The 17,750-nt window shown below is 34.0% G+C and overlaps 2 protein-coding genes and 1 non-coding gene across 3 annotated transcripts; 2 read left to right on the top strand and 1 right to left on the bottom strand.

Annotated features, from left to right (window-relative positions):
* Positions 1-10,232: 10,232 nt before the first annotated feature.
* On the top strand, positions 10,233-13,935 carry LOC104230199 (uncharacterized). Its single transcript, XM_009782939.2, has 5 exons — positions 10,233-10,609; positions 11,034-11,111; positions 11,987-12,086; positions 12,653-12,795; positions 13,632-13,935. Exons 1-5 carry the CDS (start codon positions 10,310-10,312, stop codon positions 13,836-13,838), a joined length of 828 nt encoding a protein of 275 aa, XP_009781241.1. The 5' UTR covers positions 10,233-10,309; the 3' UTR covers positions 13,839-13,935.
* Positions 13,936-14,360: 425 nt separating this feature from the next.
* On the bottom strand, positions 14,361-14,432 carry TRNAG-UCC (transfer RNA glycine (anticodon UCC)). The gene has a single exon. It is a non-coding gene; the product is annotated as a tRNA-Gly (tRNA).
* A 547-nt stretch (positions 14,433-14,979) lies between these two features.
* On the top strand, positions 14,980-15,981 carry LOC138878081 (uncharacterized). The gene is made up of 3 exons (XM_070157738.1): positions 14,980-15,170; positions 15,342-15,671; positions 15,771-15,981. Exons 1-3 carry the CDS (start codon positions 14,980-14,982, stop codon positions 15,979-15,981), a joined length of 732 nt encoding a protein of 243 aa, XP_070013839.1.
* Positions 15,982-17,750: the final 1,769 nt, after the last annotated feature.

The following is a 17,750-nucleotide window of genomic DNA, read 5'->3' as shown; positions in this document are numbered from 1 at the left end:
CTGCCCTTGAAATCACTAGGAGATTTTGTGATGTTGAAGAAGTGAATGAGGCCAAGTTTGTGCACGAGTGAAATGAAGCCACAACATAAAGTCCTATTTGATTTTGTCAACAAGTGCCTACTGCCCAGGTAGGAAATAAGGCACATTGCTAACTATATGGACTTAGTTCTGATGGAGTATCTTGAAAGTGGAAGGAAAATCAACTGGCCTGCATTCATCATCAAGCTACTGGACAGGGTTAGCAATGGCTCCAAGGCCCATGCCACCCCCTTATGGATTTATTTTGACTACTGTTCTGGATCGGTGCAAGGTGCCTCTGAAGAAGTGGTAAATGGCCACAAGCAAGGACCATTTTGGAATTAATACTTTGATTTCTTATGACTATCTAGTCAATGCCATTCCCAATGAACCTGGTTCATCCAAGAAGACACCTATCAATAGTAAAGTCAGGGTTCTAGTTCAGGAAAGTGGGGCCAAGGATACTGAGATAGCTAGGCTGAAGGCTCGCTTACCAGAGGTTGAATCTGAGAGGGATGCTCTCAGAACTGAGCTCACCAAGGAAAAGGAGAAGAGTGATGGCATTCTTCAAAATATGTTGAACCTTCTCCAAGCCCAAAACCAACCCTCTAGCTCTCCCAAACCTTAGGACTTCTAGCCTTCATCTCCTGAACCTGTCTAGTACCACCAGTGACCCAGATTAAGGATTTCTCTTTCTTTTGCTCATGTTTTAAATATTTTTGCTTTCTTTTTGTGGATTGTGGTAGCAACATATCTTCTATCAATGAAATCTAATATTTTTGATCTTGTTGATTGTTAATATTTCCTTGATAGTTTGAATGTGTTTGCTTGATTACTGATGATTAATCCATGATTGCACTTGCAGTTGCCCCAGTGGCCATGAGTAACTATTAAAATTCTAGGACTCACACTTTGTTTATGCAAATTTTCGATGATGCCAAAAGGGGGAAAATATATTGTGCTTTATATATTCTGAATAAGTGATATTTATAACCTAATGAACCTGGTCCTTGATGATAAGTAAATTTTTCTAACTTTGTATTGATGAATAAGCTGAGTTATGATAGGGCCTAAGTGAGTGAAAAACACAGAGTTTGTTATCATCAAAAAGGGGAAATTTGTTGGCCTAAGTAAATGTGAAGTTTTGAAGACTGAAAAAGGAACTCAGACATGGACCCGGTCCATCTTGTGAAGCACAGTTATGATTAACTCAAACATGTGACATGCACGTGAAAGAGACAAACCTAACATATCAGAAGTGATATATCCTGATCATGATAAAAAAGGTTGCATATTAGATAAGGAGAAAGACTCTTTATACAAAGAGAACACGGTTTAAGAAAAGGATAGAGTTAGCGTATGAGATAAACTAGAACTCTTCCACCATGGAAGAGTAGCATCAGTATCCTAGTCAATCTCTAATTGATAACTCCTTAAATATTAGTGTTGTTCTCTTTTATAGGTAATGCACATAAGCAGAAGTTAAACTTGAATTGAGAGCAAAATAGCAGGGCAATTTTGCAAGCAATTTATGTGTGATTCAAGCGTGCAAACCTGAAGTTACTTGAACCAGATAGAAGAATAAGTTCCAAGTGTCTATCTTTTATTATAGTTCAATTGTAGTAGGTGATTTTACATTGTACCTTTCAGCTTATTTAGAAGAAATTGTATTAGGTACTTAGAGTTTTCAAGTTAAAGTTAACTTGAAGTTGTCACAACAGTTGAGGTTGTGTGCCACAACGGGATTAGAGTTAATCCTAGGTTTACAAAAGAGTTTTTTGTAAATAAAGTTTTTGGCTCAGTGATTTTAGTGGAGAGTTTGGGAAAATCCTACTAGAAGGTAGGTCGTGGTTTTTTCACCTTTTGAGCCAGGTATTTTCCATGTAAAATCTCTGTGTTTTTATTTTTTGTATTTATTATTCCGCAACAGTAGTAATTGGAACACATAGAAGAACCAAGTTCTTCTATAATCAAGTTAAGCGAAAATTGGGTACCACACAAATCACCCCCCCCCTTGTGTGGTATTGAAGTATAAAATATCAGTGCATCTCCGATCACCACTGCTCTATCAAGGTTGTAATCAGAGACGAGTCGAGCTGCAACCGCCCAATCTGAAAAATCCTATAGAAGCCTGTATCCCGCAGGCGCTGGACTACACGGGGATGGAAATCTCTGTCCCTCATAAAGTCCCACAAATCGTCCACTCTCCTGGCGCGGAGAGTATGGTCCAGTAGCTCTCCCTCCCGTACGTAGGCGGACCTATGATCGCCTTGTAACACTAATAGCTCATCGGAGAAAGGTCTAGGATGCACAGGAGGCACGTCCATGCCGTCTACTATAAATTAAACAATATTAATTGTGTGTTTGTTTTGTAAATAATTAATATTTAATTATTTAATTGGACAGAGTATATATTTATGGGTTTTAGGCTCGATATTTGAGTCCTAGTAGCACCAAGCTATCCTGAATTCTTATGTGTGTCAATTTCAATACTTTTCATAATTTTGTTTGTTTTATAAATTAAATAATTAATTTTTAATTGGCCATCGTATATATTTATGGGTTCCAGGCTCGATATTTGAGGCCCAGTAGCACCAAGCTTTCCTGAATTCTTATGTGTGTCAATTTCAATATTTTTATAATTTTGTGTGTTTGTTTTGAAAATTAAATAATTAATTTTTAATTGGACAACATATATCTATGGGTTCCAGGCTCGATATTTGAGGCCCAGTAGCACCAAGCTTTCTTGAATTATTATGTGTGTCAATTTCAATATTTTTAGAAATTTGTGTGTTTGTTTTGAAAATTAAATAATTAGTTTTTAATTAGACAACGTATATATCTATAAGTTCCAGGCTCGATATTTGAGGCCCAGTAGCACCAAACTTTCCTGAATTCTTATGTGTGTCAATTTTAATATTTTATAATTTTGTGTGTTTGTTTTGAAAATTAAATAATTAATTTTTAATTGGATAGTGTATATCTATGGGTTCCAGGCTCGATATTTGAGGCCCATTAGCACCAAGCTTTTCTGAATTCTTATGTGTGTCAATCTCAATATTTTTATAATTTTGTGTGTTTGTTTTAAAAATTAAATAGTTAATTTTTAATTGGACAACATATATATCTATGGGTTTCAGGCTTGATATTTGAGGCCTAGTAGCACCAAGCTTTCCTGAATTCTTATGTGTATCAATTTCAATATTTTTAGAATTTTGTGTGTTTGTTTTGTTTTGTAAATAATAAATATTTAATTATTTAAATATTTAATTGGACAGAGTATATACCTATGGGTTTCAGGCTCGATATTTGAGGCCCAGTAGAACCAAGCTATCCTGAATTCTATGTGTGTCATTTTCAATATTTTTCATAATTTTGTGTGTTTGTTTTATAAATTAAATAATTAATTTTTGTAAATTGTAATTGAATAGAGTTTTTGTTTGATCTATCAATATAGTAGATAATTAAACTACAGAGATTTTACGCTAAAAGACTCTACATTTTACTAGGCTAAAAGACTCTATATTTTACTACGCCAAAAGGCTCTATATTTTATTACGCTAAAAGGGCACTAGTCTTTAAGCAAATAAATAATCTAAACTAAATAAAAACAACAAATATATTTTAATAGCATAACATTCACGAAATTAGATATAAAACAGTAAAAGAAATTTATGAACATTTTTATTAACAAAAAAAATTATTTCTCAACTTTTAACTATTTTTTAAAACACTAATATATTAATCCGGATAAAAATAACATACTAGTTTAGTCGCAAACAAAATACAAAACAACATAGAAACACATTCAAGACAACTAATATGCATTATTATACGAGTTTCGACATAAACTAAATCGGAATACCTCGATTTATGTTTTTAGAAAACTCGAAAAATTGAAATTTTGAGCCCGAAACGAGGAAACCATAACAATAGAAGGCTTGGGTTGGATGCAGAACCTACAATCTTATCTTTTCGTGTGATGGGTGGGGTCCACTCGGATTTTTTTTTTGGAGAAAAAGAGGAGGGGGACCGCTGTTTCTTTTCTTTTAAAAATGGGGCTCGATTCTGTTTCTGTCGTGGGAAGAAGAAGGGCTCTTTATTTAATAGATATAGCACGGTGTAATACCGCGCTATATATAACGCGGTATAATACTGCATTATATATAGAAAAGTATCTTTTTTTAGAGAGTAGAAATGTATTCTAAGTCCAAAAACTTGTCATTTAGGTTTCAGACTCATATAATGATGTGGCAAATTAACGTTGGGAAATACCATAAATGAAAGTTGATTTTCCAATTCTTTTACACTTTCACATTTCTATATATAAGAAGAGCAAAGGTTTCGACCTGGCTGCTTCTTGGAATTCAATTCAAGTCCGAGGACAATTTTGACATTTCAGCCTTAAATCTGAGCTTACGTCTGGACATTTTAAAATATCAGTTTAGACATGTCTCTTTAAGAAAAAAAAGAGAAGTATACGTGGCTTTTACTCATAAAGACAACATATTATATTTGCATAGACTTCTCCATTTTTCTTTCTTTCAATACGCTCTTCATCTTCCGGTTTCTCGGCTTAGTTTTACAAATTTTCAGGTTAGTTATTCTTTCAATTTTTGGACATAATTTTTTTTATTTTTCTTGATTTGTATGTATGGTTCTCATTGATCTGACTTTCAGTTTTGTTTACTCTGGTATGAATTGCTCTTCACCAAAAATAATGGTGGACTTTTTCCCATGGTTTGGGTTTTCAGCTAAATTTTCTTCATCTTTCTGAAGTTTACCATGTAATCTAGGTGTGATAGAAAATTTATTTGCTCAATTTCTACCCCTTTGGGCTTTGAATATGTTACTTTTTCTTACCTCTCAAAATATGTTATCTTTTGATTCTGTCAATTCTTCTTACCTCTCAAAATATTATGTCTTTTTATTTGCATCTACTTCATATAAGTTAATAAGATATTTAAGATAAAGTAAGGATGGTGAATTAGTTTGCTCATCAATCTGAATAAAAAGAACGATGTACACTACCTATTCGATGAAAGTCCCAAGAAATGCATCATAAATCGAAGTACCAAACCTAGGAATAAGACGAAAGACTTAAGTGAATTGCAGAGCTCCACTTATGTTTCATTGTATTGAACTAAAATTTGATATTAAGCCTATATAGTAGTAAGGTCTTAGATATTATTAGCAGCCAAATTGCTAATTCAGAAAAATCCTTTCACATGTGACAGGAAGACTAGAACATGTTTAATAAGTCTTTCAGAAAAACAGGGGAGTATATAATAAGGGGTTTCAAAACAATTAATTTTTTTGACGGGTTTATATGAGTAGATACCATGTCAAATCTTTCCTAGGTCTTAGACATTATTAGTAGCCGAAGTGCTAATTCAGAAAAATCCTTTCACACGTGACTGGAAGACTAGAACGTGTTTAATAAGTCTTAGTCGACCTTCGGAGAACAATAATTTTCTTTTTTGTTGGTGATGTCACCTTCTACTAGGAAAAGTATCAACCATTTTCTTTTTTTAAGCCTCTCATCTATGGAACTTGAAAAAAATCCTTGAGAATATAGCTAAACAATTGCTGCAGAAAGAACGAAAAGTCAAAAAGGGCAAGGTGTATATGGCCTTTTCAAGAATAGGGGAGAACATATTCGAAACAATTAATTTTTTTGACGTGATTGTGTGAGTAGATACCATGTCAAATCTTTTCTCTCTCTGAAATATGATTTTTCTGCTTCCATATAAGATTTAGATACAGGAGAACTCCAACATTTCTTAATCTCAGTTTAAAATTGATCGTTGGTGCTCTATCTTGCCTGACATCTCACCTCAATTGTTATGGTTCTGTTTATTTTCACATTTAAGATTTAGGTACAAAAAATCTTTTACATTGCTTATTTCAGTTGGCATTAGGTTCTTCATTCTTTTGCTTTAAAGCTATATCTTCGATAGCTCTCATACTTGTTGGTCCTTTCATGATAGGTATTAGGTTCTTCATACTTTCACTATAAAGCTTTATCTTTAATAGCTCATACATGTTGGTCCTTTCATAAATAAGGATGTTTAGGTACCAACTTGGCAAAGTAAGAGCATATAGATAGGTTGTCGGTGCCACTTGGATTACCCCAACATTCCAGATATGTTCCTTTGGGTTGAGGTGCTCTGAACACCTCCCTTCACTTCTCCTTCCCCTATTCCTACTTTTCAGGAAACTATTGTATTATCTCACTTATGCTATACAGTAGTTATAGAGAAAAATATTGATAATTTGTTGTGAGTGAAAGATTGAGTCTAATATAGGTTGTTGTATGTTATTATTTCCAGGTTGCCAAAGCTATTCCTGAATATCCTAAGGACATGACAATGTATGCTAACATTACTTTAGAAGACATGCTTTTAAAGGTAATTTAGCATCTTTTTCCTAGCCATTTGACTGGAGCATGATAATAGTTATTCCTTGCTTAGCATTAGCCAAAGTTGTTTGACCCTCTATTCCTGTTTAGATTGGAAAAGGAATAATGACTATATTGCAAATTAGCATAATTTTGACTGGACAAAAAATAAGAGATAGGTGATGAAGTTTATGCCGAAGTACTAAAGGTTAAAAGCTTAAAATTTCCGAATCTTTTAAAAAGTTAACTCTCAATAAGCTTAAATTTCAGCCATTTTCCATGGTTATTGCTCTTTCTAACACCATACTGTCTACCTTGATTAAAATTTCAAATGTTGTATTTATTTTCTAAATAAATTTTCAATAAGAAAATATATCGTAGACGTAATGACATAAATAGTATTGCAGCGATCTATAGAAGCTAAACTTCTGGCTCCTTTGAAGGATGATAGTTTTATATTGTTTTTCTAAATTTGTCAGAAAGGATAAATGGTTTCTTCTTTTTTAATCTTTCTTCCGAAAGATGGATTATAATATTTCGCTCTTAACATCAAACTTATTACAAATTAGACTATAAGGCAGCGTGATTTTGGCATATGTTACCACTTCTCTTTGTAGCTCCTGATTGTTGAGCTAAATATTTGCCTGCTAATAAAATGTAACTTTCCAGTTTCCACTATAGGCGGTTAACAAAATTAAACCTCAAAGAGGAATGGCAATGATGAAGAATGACATCAACTTTTTTCATTGTAATATTAAGTTAGAGTGAGCTACGTTGGCAAAATATTCATTTTGTAATATTTATCAAATGCATTATGTTATATAGTTTCACACCTGTATCTCTAATATTCTATTTTTTATTCAATTGCTGCATATGAATTTGTCATATTCAACTTCATTACTTGCTTGAAATTTTTTGTTAATTTCAACGACATAATTTATACCATTGCATCCCTCATGTTGGGCCCGTGCTGGCACGGGCAATCATCATCTAGTGATAAATAAGAAGTGCATTCAATCTATATGTCACATCAACATCTGGAAGTAAAGGCTACCTACAAAAAATACACTGAATAAATCACGTCAAGTTTGGGAGTTAGTTAAGTATTCTACCTTTATAAAAAGGCAGAATAGCCTAAATGACACTTATACTTGTGCCACTTTGTCATGTCGGTCCCCAAACTTAGCATTTTGCCAATTGAACACTTACACTCGTTCAAATCATGTATAATAAACGCTTATAATAGAAGGCTGGTGTGCGTGTAATACAATCTCCTACACGTAGGATGCCACATCATTACTAATGCCACAAAAGAAAATAAATTATTGACTTTATCTTCATTTTTTCCTTACTCCACCATCTCTTCTCCTTACCACCAACAACTCCACTGCCATCGCCGAAAAATTGTTCCGGTCATCGAAGAACACCATTAAAAATCTTGTAGTGTTCATTCAATTCTAAGAGTCTTGTAGTGTTATAATGAACTAACTTTGCTGCTGATGACATATACGCACAAAAAGAAATAGAAAAAAAGAAAAAAGCAAGATATGTTACAGTTGTTAGTCTCATCAGGGGGTGGGGGTAGGGGTGGGGGGAGACGGGAAGGGGAAGAAAGAGAAAAAGAAATAGAAATGGAGATGAGTTTTGGGGAAGAACGGGAAGAGGGTTAGTTTACTTTCTTTAAATTTTACTATTTTGAGGAGGGGAAGAAAGAGATAAAGAAATAGAAATGGGAGATGGATGGGAAAGAACAGGAAAGAGGAAATAGAAAGAAAAAAAGAAATGGGGGTGGGGGTGCGGAAAGAAGAAAGAACAGAGATATTTTATATTTTCTTATTTTTTTTGTCTCTTGCTTTTACTTTTCTTTTTATTTCTTTCTTCTTATTTTAATCATTTTTAGTCTAACTTTTTTATGTTTACTCTCGTTATGCGTGTGAAATTCGCGTATTTTATCCAACTCCGTTATGAAGTTGCCACATAGGCTTGGTCAACGGTCAGAAAGGTTTAAAGTAATGTATTTTAAAAATTACGAGTGTCTAGATGAAACTTCGTAGAGTATCGGGATCGGGATGACAAAGGGGGACAAGTAGAAATGTCATTTAGGCTATTTTGCCTTATAAAAAGGATCGAATATGATTATGGCAATTGACAAGAAAGATTTTACTGACTCAGTTAGTTAGTGCTGTGACTTAAATCTATTTATATATCAATACTATTTTAAGGAAATATTTGCTTAGAAAAACAGCACACTGCACCTACGTAGTCATGTTTTCAAGTGAAATATTGGTTGACAATCTTATCATCTAAAATATATTTTATGTTGGATAAAATTAAAATTTGAATTGTTTCCCGTTACTTGTTGTTTAATTTGACATATATAATTATTAAAAGAACCTATTTTTTTCTAGTATTGTGAAATTAGGAATGCGGTAACTTTTCAATTAATTATTTTTTTCCCTTGTATATTGACATAATAAAAGCAAATAAATCTTTTTTTTAAAAGTATCAGTTTTTTATTAAAACTTTCTAATTTCACATTAAAAGGACAAACAATACAAAATACGCACTTTCTTATTTTACTAAAATTTTCTATTAATTTTAATAACATAAGCACTTAAAATATTATCGTTTGAGGTACAAATTTGCATCAATCATCATTGAAGTGCACGTAGACTAGTTTATATAACAGGATAGAAACCTAAAATATAGTCTGTATTAATTCATTAAAATCTCAGTCATAGAGAAATTTAGGAGATTTTTTTGAAAAGGGTAACTTCTAAATAAGAATCCAATTAGAATTAGGAATATAATAGGTTCAGCTCTGCCCTTCTCTCTCTATATGTATATATTGTACACCAAAATTACTTCTCAACACACCTTATTCCATCACTTGTACGTTCTAATTACACAGATGGCTGCCCCAACAAAAGTAGGCTTCTTCTTTCTTGTCGGAATTCTCTCTTTATTTTGTGTTGGCGCTCACGCTTCGAAAGGATGTCCGTTTAAGTCGCTGTACAAACAAAATGGTTTCTCCAGTAGTCTTGGAACTATTATTGGCACAATTGATGGTGATCAACAACAGCCTTCATTTGTTCATGGTGTTAACAATACGCTAATTGGAGAAACACGTCCCGACACCCGCGGCGACTTCTTTGCTCAACATGAATGGCTCAAGAATCACGTTAATATCATGATGCAGAAAAAGATAGTTACTGCTAATAATAAGGGTTTCTACGGCAAATTCATTGAAGCAGTCAGAATGTACTTTATAGGTAGCTGATACATAATATATATATGTACTAATTAAGTAAAAAGTCATTGAACAAGAAGTTGTATTGTGAGAATATAATTTTACTACACTCGATCTATATTTTCTTAGTTTTGTCATCAGCGGCATTGATACTGTATTTTTGCCCAGTTTTTTCATTGGCTTCATTTTCATTGTAAACTAAGATACATGGGTGTTCAATTTGTTTGATCCAGAATATTAAATTTTTCTTATTTTTTAAAATTTGTTGATAAACGATAAATCTCGATCGAGTGGTGCACACCACATTTTGAAAATCCTGACTCTACCTCACAACATAACTAGATATCATCAAGCTACTGGTTTTATTAAAGCCAAATAATACTAAAACAAATAAAACAGGAAAAGGAGAAACAACTAGGAACGGGATTCACATGGTATATATCTAACGAAGAAATGAAAAAAAAATGTTACTATTGTTATTGTCTTCATACGGCTAGCGCCAAAAAACTGATTGAGAGACGTGGTCCAACAAAGAAAGAAAACGGGACTACAAACCAATTGGCTCTTGCTCTTATTACTAGCTAGTTCCCTACTCTGCTTCACAAAAAATATCTCAAATTTATATCTTTGATCAAGCTTCAATGGCTGCATTAAGTTCAGTTTCAGTAGCGCACGTATCATTTTCCATATCCAACCCTCAAATCCCAAGTAACTACAGACGTTTGCCTACCTTATTTGCATCAGCATCAGCTACACCTTCCCACGAATCATCTTTATCCACACAAAGTGGGAGTATATTATCCTCAACTAATTCTCCACCAAAAGTGCCCTTTGTTGAGTCCTCTAAAACCCCCGAAAATGGTTTCAACTATGCTTTGGCTAATCCTAATGGAAACCCTGTTCTTAGATTTGTTCAGCACACTGAATCAACTATTGAAAGGGTACAAATTTGACTTCTTTGCTCTTTCTTGATAGTACTTATTATTGTTATTACTTACTATTTCTTTGTTTATTTGCTATCTACTTCTTGAGGATTAGAGGATGTTGTGGTTTTAATTATAAGCTCTTTTTTTGGTGGTATGAAGAATTAATACATAGGTTATAGAATTAATATGAGGTTTTAAGTCTATATGCACAAAACATAGAATCACTACAAGATGGCTTGAACCTGTGACCGGGATTCCAAGCATGTTAGTGTGTGAAGCAGCAGTTAATTCTTGAGAATTGGAGACTGATATGGTTTCTTCAATCATTTGGGGTGCTATCAAGAATTGACAGAGTTCTAATATTGATATCTGCTCAATATGAATAAATTGATATATGCTGCACATATCTGTTGCTCACTGCTTACTTATTTTTGAGCAGGCAATATTTGACTTCCGTTTTCTGGCATTCCTTGCTATCGGAGGTTCATTGGCTGGTTCGCTGCTCTGCTTCCTCAATGTAATTTCTTTTTCAAGCATACCTTATTTTTCAATGTGATGTATGAAAATATATTGTTATCATATACTATAGGTGGTTAAATTTTATATCTTAGTACTTCCAAGGAAAATAGCTTCTCTACTTTCACAAGGTAGGGTACGCACTACCCTCCCGGACCCTACCTGTGGGATTACACTGAGTTTGTTGTTGTTGTTGTTGTAGTACTTCCGGGGGAAATTTATGACGGCAAGGCTTGTGTTTAAGTCTGTACGAAGACAGAAACTTGATTACTTTATTGCACTTGTTATTTTTTAGACCATATATGATCTACAAACTTAGACCGGCAAGATGTTGGTTCATAGATCTTATATGATTTCACATGCTTTAGGGTGATTGGATATGTGAAACTTATTGCTTTGAGCAACTTCAGGAATTCTTTTTAATTTAGTATATGATGAAAATGGCCTGTTGAGAATCAGATTAAGATTAATCCATTGTTATCAGTAATCATCACTTGCATTGATAGAAACATAGTATCTACAGGAGTCAGTTATTCCTGCTGAAGTCCTATACTAATTCATCACTAGCTCATAATACCAATTCATCAAATAACAAGTTGCAGATGCAATAAACTGTATCCTTCATCTGGTTTGCAACTCTATCTTAACCTCTACAGTATCAGTTAATTCTCTGTCAATGGTTTACTAGGTGCAGTATAGTATTTGTTTAGGTACATTATTTTAGTCAAAGTCTTTCTCTAGTGCTTTAAGGCATAAAACATTGATCTTGGTTCATGCGCTTAATCCTTTTAATACATAGTATAATCATCACATAAGAGGTAATACCATTTTTACGGGTTCTATCAGTTGTTTTAACAGTTAAATTCTCTTTTGTAGGGTTGTGTCTACATTATTGACGCTTACAAGGTTTATTGGACGAGCTGTGTCAAAGGAATTCACACAGGACAAATGGTTCTGCGATTGGTTGAAGCTATAGGTGAGTTTCTGCATGATGTTGATATTTTCAAGATCATCATTCGATGGTTGCATTTCAATGGATCTTTAATCACCCATCTTTTGATGACCACTGGCCTTTTGGAATTATTTTTGCATCCACATCGCAGTAAATGTTATCCCATTCTAACCTTCGTTGGTAGTTTTCCTTAACATTAGAGTTATTTTCTGCCATTTCATCTGGATTACTCTCAGTCGTCTAGCTTAGTTTCACTTTCTAGTGGAAGATTATATGCTAAATTTATCAGTCGAGATGAAAGCTTATCAACACTTTAGAACTGTATGAGATATTCCTCTAGAAGATGGGTAGAAAATCCTTCTCTCTTTAAAGTGAGTCATCTATGGTGCTTCAATATACGACTTGTTATTCTATTTTTGTTGGTGTACACTTGGACGTACTTCACTCTGTGGCTATTGTAAAAGAATACTTAGTTGCCGCTTATATGGAAGTTGCAGAATTTCTTACTAAAATGTCAAGTTGGGTGATATAATCCTTGCCGCTTAGTATCTTCGTTTTGTGTTTCTGAGTTTATTATCCTTGTAATGCAGATGTTTATCTTGCTGGGACTGTGATGTTCATATTTGGGATGGGCTTGTACGGATTATTTATCACTAATTTCTCTGCTAATGTGGATCCAACTTCTGACCGTGCCCTCAAGCACTCTTCCTTGTTTGGGATGTTTGCTCTCAAGGTAGTCGCACTCTGGATCTTCTTCACTTATATACCATATTTCTGTTTGCCAATCTTATACTTCCGCTATACATTGTTGCTTTCTTCGTAAACTTAAGTGGATTCAACTATTCATTCCTGGAATGGAAATTGTAGATGCCAAAAATGATGGTGATCTTTCAAAAGGAAAATTACTTTATTTTGAAGAGAGTTGTCTAAGCTGGAATTGCATTCAGTTCACATGATCTAATATCGTGTATTTTTCAACCATAATGTATTTACAAACAAGGTTTTACTCTTAATGTAGCAGCAATGCCCAGAGAAGCCTTGATTCTACAGGAAAATAGTTTATCTATACTTAGCTTCACATATCAATGAATCCCAGAGTTCTGATAGGATAGATGCCAATGAATCTCTGAGATCATTTTCCACTCTTATAGGCTCCTATAGTATAGCCAAATGAAACTTCTAAAGTATCATTGTATCATCTAACCCTGCTAGCAGTCTGCTGAAGATTGTGGTACTCTCAGGACTACAAAAAATTCTGAGTATCTCCCAAAAGACTAAAACAAGACGGATTCCTGAAGACTTTAATTTTGTAATCATAAGAAGCATAAGTTTCATGAAATTCCCTCTTTCGTACCTATTACTGTTATGAGTTATGATCCTCTATATGTGCATGCGTTAGAGATTTGAAATCCTAGTCCCAGCTTGTGGATGAGCAAAAAATGGTGCGGTAACATGTAAGCTTGTGAAGATGAATGCATCTGGCATACATCAACCACGAAACATGTGCGCTTGTAGGTATAGAGTTTTTTGTTTTATCTCTTGTTTGAATCAGTTGATTGTGCTATGTAGGAGAGGCCAAAATGGATGAAGATCAGTTCGCTCGATGAACTAAAAACCAAGGTGGGACATGTAATTGTCATGATCCTTCTTGTCAAGATGTTCGAGAGGAGCAAGATGGTCACTATAGCCACTGGTACTGATCTGTTGAGCTACTCAGTGTGTATCTTTTTATCTTCTGCTTCCTTGTATATTCTCCATCATCTGCACAAGGAGTAACACTTGACATGTACCATACTGATGATACATGTATGTATAGCCAAGTAATCAATTTTTTTAAGCTAGCATTCTGTATTATACAGAATGCTTCTCTCTATCTCTCACTCATATAGCTCAACAGTGTTCACTAAAAGTTATTCCAGCATCTAACATTGAAAAAAAGAACAAAATAACCAGCTTCTTGCATCCAACAAGAAGGAAGCATGCATGTATAATACAGTATTGTTGCGACACTTTCCTCTACTGTGACAACGAGGTACTGATATTCAAATACAGGGACCTTTTGATTAACCAGTGTGCTGAATAGCCTATTGCAAAAATTAGTTGGCAAAGAATAAGAAGGACAATTTACATGGTAAACTATTTACGCAAGTGATATTGTAATTCACTGTCCACCCTCCAAGACAGGGAAAATCGCTCATATAAAGTTAACAACCTGTAATGAACATATTTTTTTTGGGCAACATTAGCTTATCTGGAAAGCAAAAATGAACAATTGCGAAACTTATCAAAAGATTCAATTGCGTCTGCCGGGAGTCGAACCCGGGTCTATTGCTTGGAAGGCAATTATCCTAACCGTTGGACTACAAACGCTTGTTGTTGTCAAAGCATTTTTGTCGCATTATATACATTGTTGTCCACAAACTCAGAATGTTGGTTCAGTTGCCTCAAAAGTTTAGAAAAATATCATATGATGGAATGATGTATGCCATGTTGGTTAGGCGTTGAGTTCACAACAAGAAGGTATTGTATTAGACATAGGTGTCTATGTTAAGGAATTCTAAATGAGTAAATGTAGCACTAAAACAAAACACGATAAAGAGAAACAACTAGGAGCGGTATTCGCATGTTATATTATATATATCTAATAAGGAGATGGTGTTATGAATAGAATTGTAATTAGAGTGAATGTCTATTTTTTAGAGAATTTTACTTTGTGGCTAAGTCATTTTTCCCTATAAATAGAGGGGTCTTGCCCCATTGTAAATCATTCCAAAATTCAATAAGAATTACTCTCTCTTTCTCTGGAATATTGTTCTTCTACTTTTATTGTTTTATTACATGTTATCAGCACGAGACTCTACCATCTCTAGAAGCTCTTTGAGAAGATTAAAGTATAACTTTTCTCCTCTTTTTAATTATGACTGACATTATGAAAAGAAAGTTCGTTGCCCTTGAAATTTCGGGCAAGAACTATATGACATGGGTGTTGGATGCTGAAATCCATTTAGATGCAATGGATTTTGGAGACGCTATTAAAGACAAAACAAAAGCATCCACCCAAGACTGTGCTAATGCCTTGATTTTCTTGTGCCATCACCTTGATGAAGGGTTGAAAATAGAATATCTCACAGTCAAAGATCCACTTGTTTTGTGGAATGGCTTAAAGGAAAGATATGACAACTTAAAGTTGGTCACTCTTCCACACGCACGATATGATTGGGCTCATCTGAGGCTCCAAGACTTTAAGTCTGTTTCTGAATATAATTCTGCGATGTTCAGAATTACTTCTAAATTGAAACTCTATGAAGATACTATCACTGACTATGATATGCTTGAAAAAACAATTACAATGTTTCATGCTTCCAATATGGTCCTGCAACAGCAGTACAGAGAGAAAGTTTTCAAGAAGTACTCTGAGTTGATTTCTCTTCTCCTTGTGGCTGAACGAAACAATGACTTGCTCATGAGAAATTACGAAAATCGACCCACTGGGTCTACAGTATTGCCTGAAGTGGATGAGGTATATTCCCATTATGCTAAGCTTGGAAAAAGCCGTGGCCCTATTAATGGTTGTGGTCGTGGCCGTGGACAAGGAATAAATTTTTTCTGGTGTTAATCACCCTCCAAAGAAAAATAACTGCCAAAAGTGGAAAGGGAAAGATGAGAGCCAAAGACAAATGGTTCAGAAACTGAATGTTATCGTTGCAGTAGAAAAAGACATTGGGTAAATATTTGTCGTGTACCAAGATATTTGGTTGAGCTTTATCAAGCATCTCTAAAGAATAAAGGTCCTGAAGCCAATTTTGTCTCTGACAATGATTTTGACATCACCCACTTGGATGTGACAGACTTTTTTGAGCACCCTAATGGAAAAATAGACCACTTGATCGGTGAGGGATCCGTGGTTAAAGATGATTGAGTAATTCATTTTTTATTTTTGCTTATTCGTAGTAGTCAATGAATAAACATCATGTAATTATAATTTTTACATGAGTAGTAGTCATTAATATCAGTTAGTATTATTTGATTTATGAAATAGTGTTAGTTCGTTTTGATTAAATATAGTTCTAATATTTGTTTTATACAATCAATTGATTGTTTTGCATTGGACAATGTACGTATTATGTATCTGAGTATATATAATTAAGGACACGTGCGATCACGCCCATACAGTTCGCGTCGTTACTCATATGGCATATCTTTTCCCACTTCTGAATTTTCCCTGACTTGTATATACAACTTGTTCAAGATCGGTGGATTTATGTTGAATGCAAGGCAAGCTTTATCTGTAGTGTCAAGACATGAGTTGTAAGGAAACAGTCCAACATGCAATGACCACTGAACTTAAAAGCCACAACCAAAATACAGAAGTGATTGACCAAGAAACAAATAGAAATATTTTTTTTTCATACAATGTGTGCTCGTAAAACTAATTTTTAAATTAGTTTGTTTTCTTTTCTTCCATAATTGCAATTTCATTCTGTGTTAATTGTATTATTTAGATGTATGGTATTTACTTCTACTAAATGTCTTTATCTTTCTTATTATTAGCTCCTTTGTTAAATGCTTGAACAAATTCATGAATATATTTAATCGACAAGAATATACTAATATTTATTCGTATATTTCTTTTGTATGTCAAACTATGGAAAACAAATATGAATATCTCACAAAGCAAACTTGGATCAATGTCCAATTGTAAAAATATTTGTTTAGTTGATTCATGTACGACACATACAATATTCAAAGAGAAGAAATATTTCTCTCATTTAAGTATGTGTAAGGCAGTTGTTACTACAATTTCTGGTAGTAGTAAATTAATTGAAGGCTCTGAAAGAGCTACTATAATTCTGCCTAAGGGAACATACTTATCATAGAGAATGCAATGTTCTCCTCCAAGTCCAAGAGGAACTTGTTGAGTTTTAAAGATATCCGCCGAGATAGATATCATATTGAGACAATAGATGAGAATAATCTTGAATATCTCATCATTACCAAGAATGTCTCTGGCCAAAAGAGGGTTATTGAAAAGTTCCCATCTTTATCTTGTGGCCTGTATTGGACAAGAATTAGTGCAATTGAGGCATATTCTACCGTAAACCAAAAGAATACTGATTCCAATACTTTTGTACTTTGGCATGATCGATTGGGACACCCTGGATCAATTATGATGAGATTAATTAGAAAAAACTCAAATGGGCATCCATTAAAGAATTTAAAGATTCTTTTAAATAATGAATTTTCTTGCACTTCTTGTTATCAAGGCAAGTTAATTATAAGATTATCACCAACAAATGTTGGGATTGAGTCCCCTGCATTTTTAGAACGTATACAAGGGGATATTTGTGGACCTATTCACCGACCTAGTGGGTCGTTTAGATATTTTATGGTCTTAATAGATGCATCTTCTAGATGGTCTCATGTGTGCCTATTGTCATCTCGCAACCTCGCGTTTGCAAAATTAATGGCACAAATAATTCGATTACGGGTGCAATTCTCCGATAATCCAATTAAGTTTATTAGACTTGATAATGCTGCTGAGTTTTCATCCCAAGCATTTAATGATTATCACTTATCAATTGGGATAAAAGTGAAATATTCTATAGCTCATGTTCATACTCAAAATGGCTTTGCATAGTCTTTAATTAAACGTCTGCAATTGATAGCAAGACCGTTACTCATGAAAAC

The sequence above is a fragment of the Nicotiana sylvestris genome, chromosome 9, assembly GCF_000393655.2.
Source record: "Nicotiana sylvestris chromosome 9, ASM39365v2, whole genome shotgun sequence".
NCBI lineage: Eukaryota > Viridiplantae > Streptophyta > Magnoliopsida > Solanales > Solanaceae > Nicotiana > Nicotiana sylvestris.
The sequence above is the reverse complement of the archived record's forward strand: the minus strand, read 5'-3'. Positions and strand labels throughout refer to the sequence as shown.

Excerpts from the sequence above, each read along its gene's own strand:
- LOC104230199 (XM_009782939.2), top strand. The coding sequence starts at position 10,310 with ATGGCTGCATTAAGTTCAGTTTCAGTAGCGCACGTATCATTTTCCATA. Across the intron at positions 11,112-11,986 it reads CGCTGCTCTGCTTCCTCAAT|GGTTGTGTCTACATTATTGA; the intron begins GTAATTTCTTTT and ends TCTCTTTTGTAG. Across the intron at positions 12,087-12,652 it reads GCGATTGGTTGAAGCTATAG|ATGTTTATCTTGCTGGGACT; the intron begins GTGAGTTTCTGC and ends CTTGTAATGCAG.
- LOC138878081 (XM_070157738.1), top strand. The coding sequence starts at position 14,980 with ATGACTGACATTATGAAAAGAAAGTTCGTTGCCCTTGAAATTTCGGGC. Across the intron at positions 15,171-15,341 it reads TGCCATCACCTTGATGAAGG|AATTACTTCTAAATTGAAAC; the intron begins GTTGAAAATAGA and ends TGCGATGTTCAG. Across the intron at positions 15,672-15,770 it reads CAAGGAATAAATTTTTTCTG|TAGAAAAAGACATTGGGTAA; the intron begins GTGTTAATCACC and ends TTATCGTTGCAG.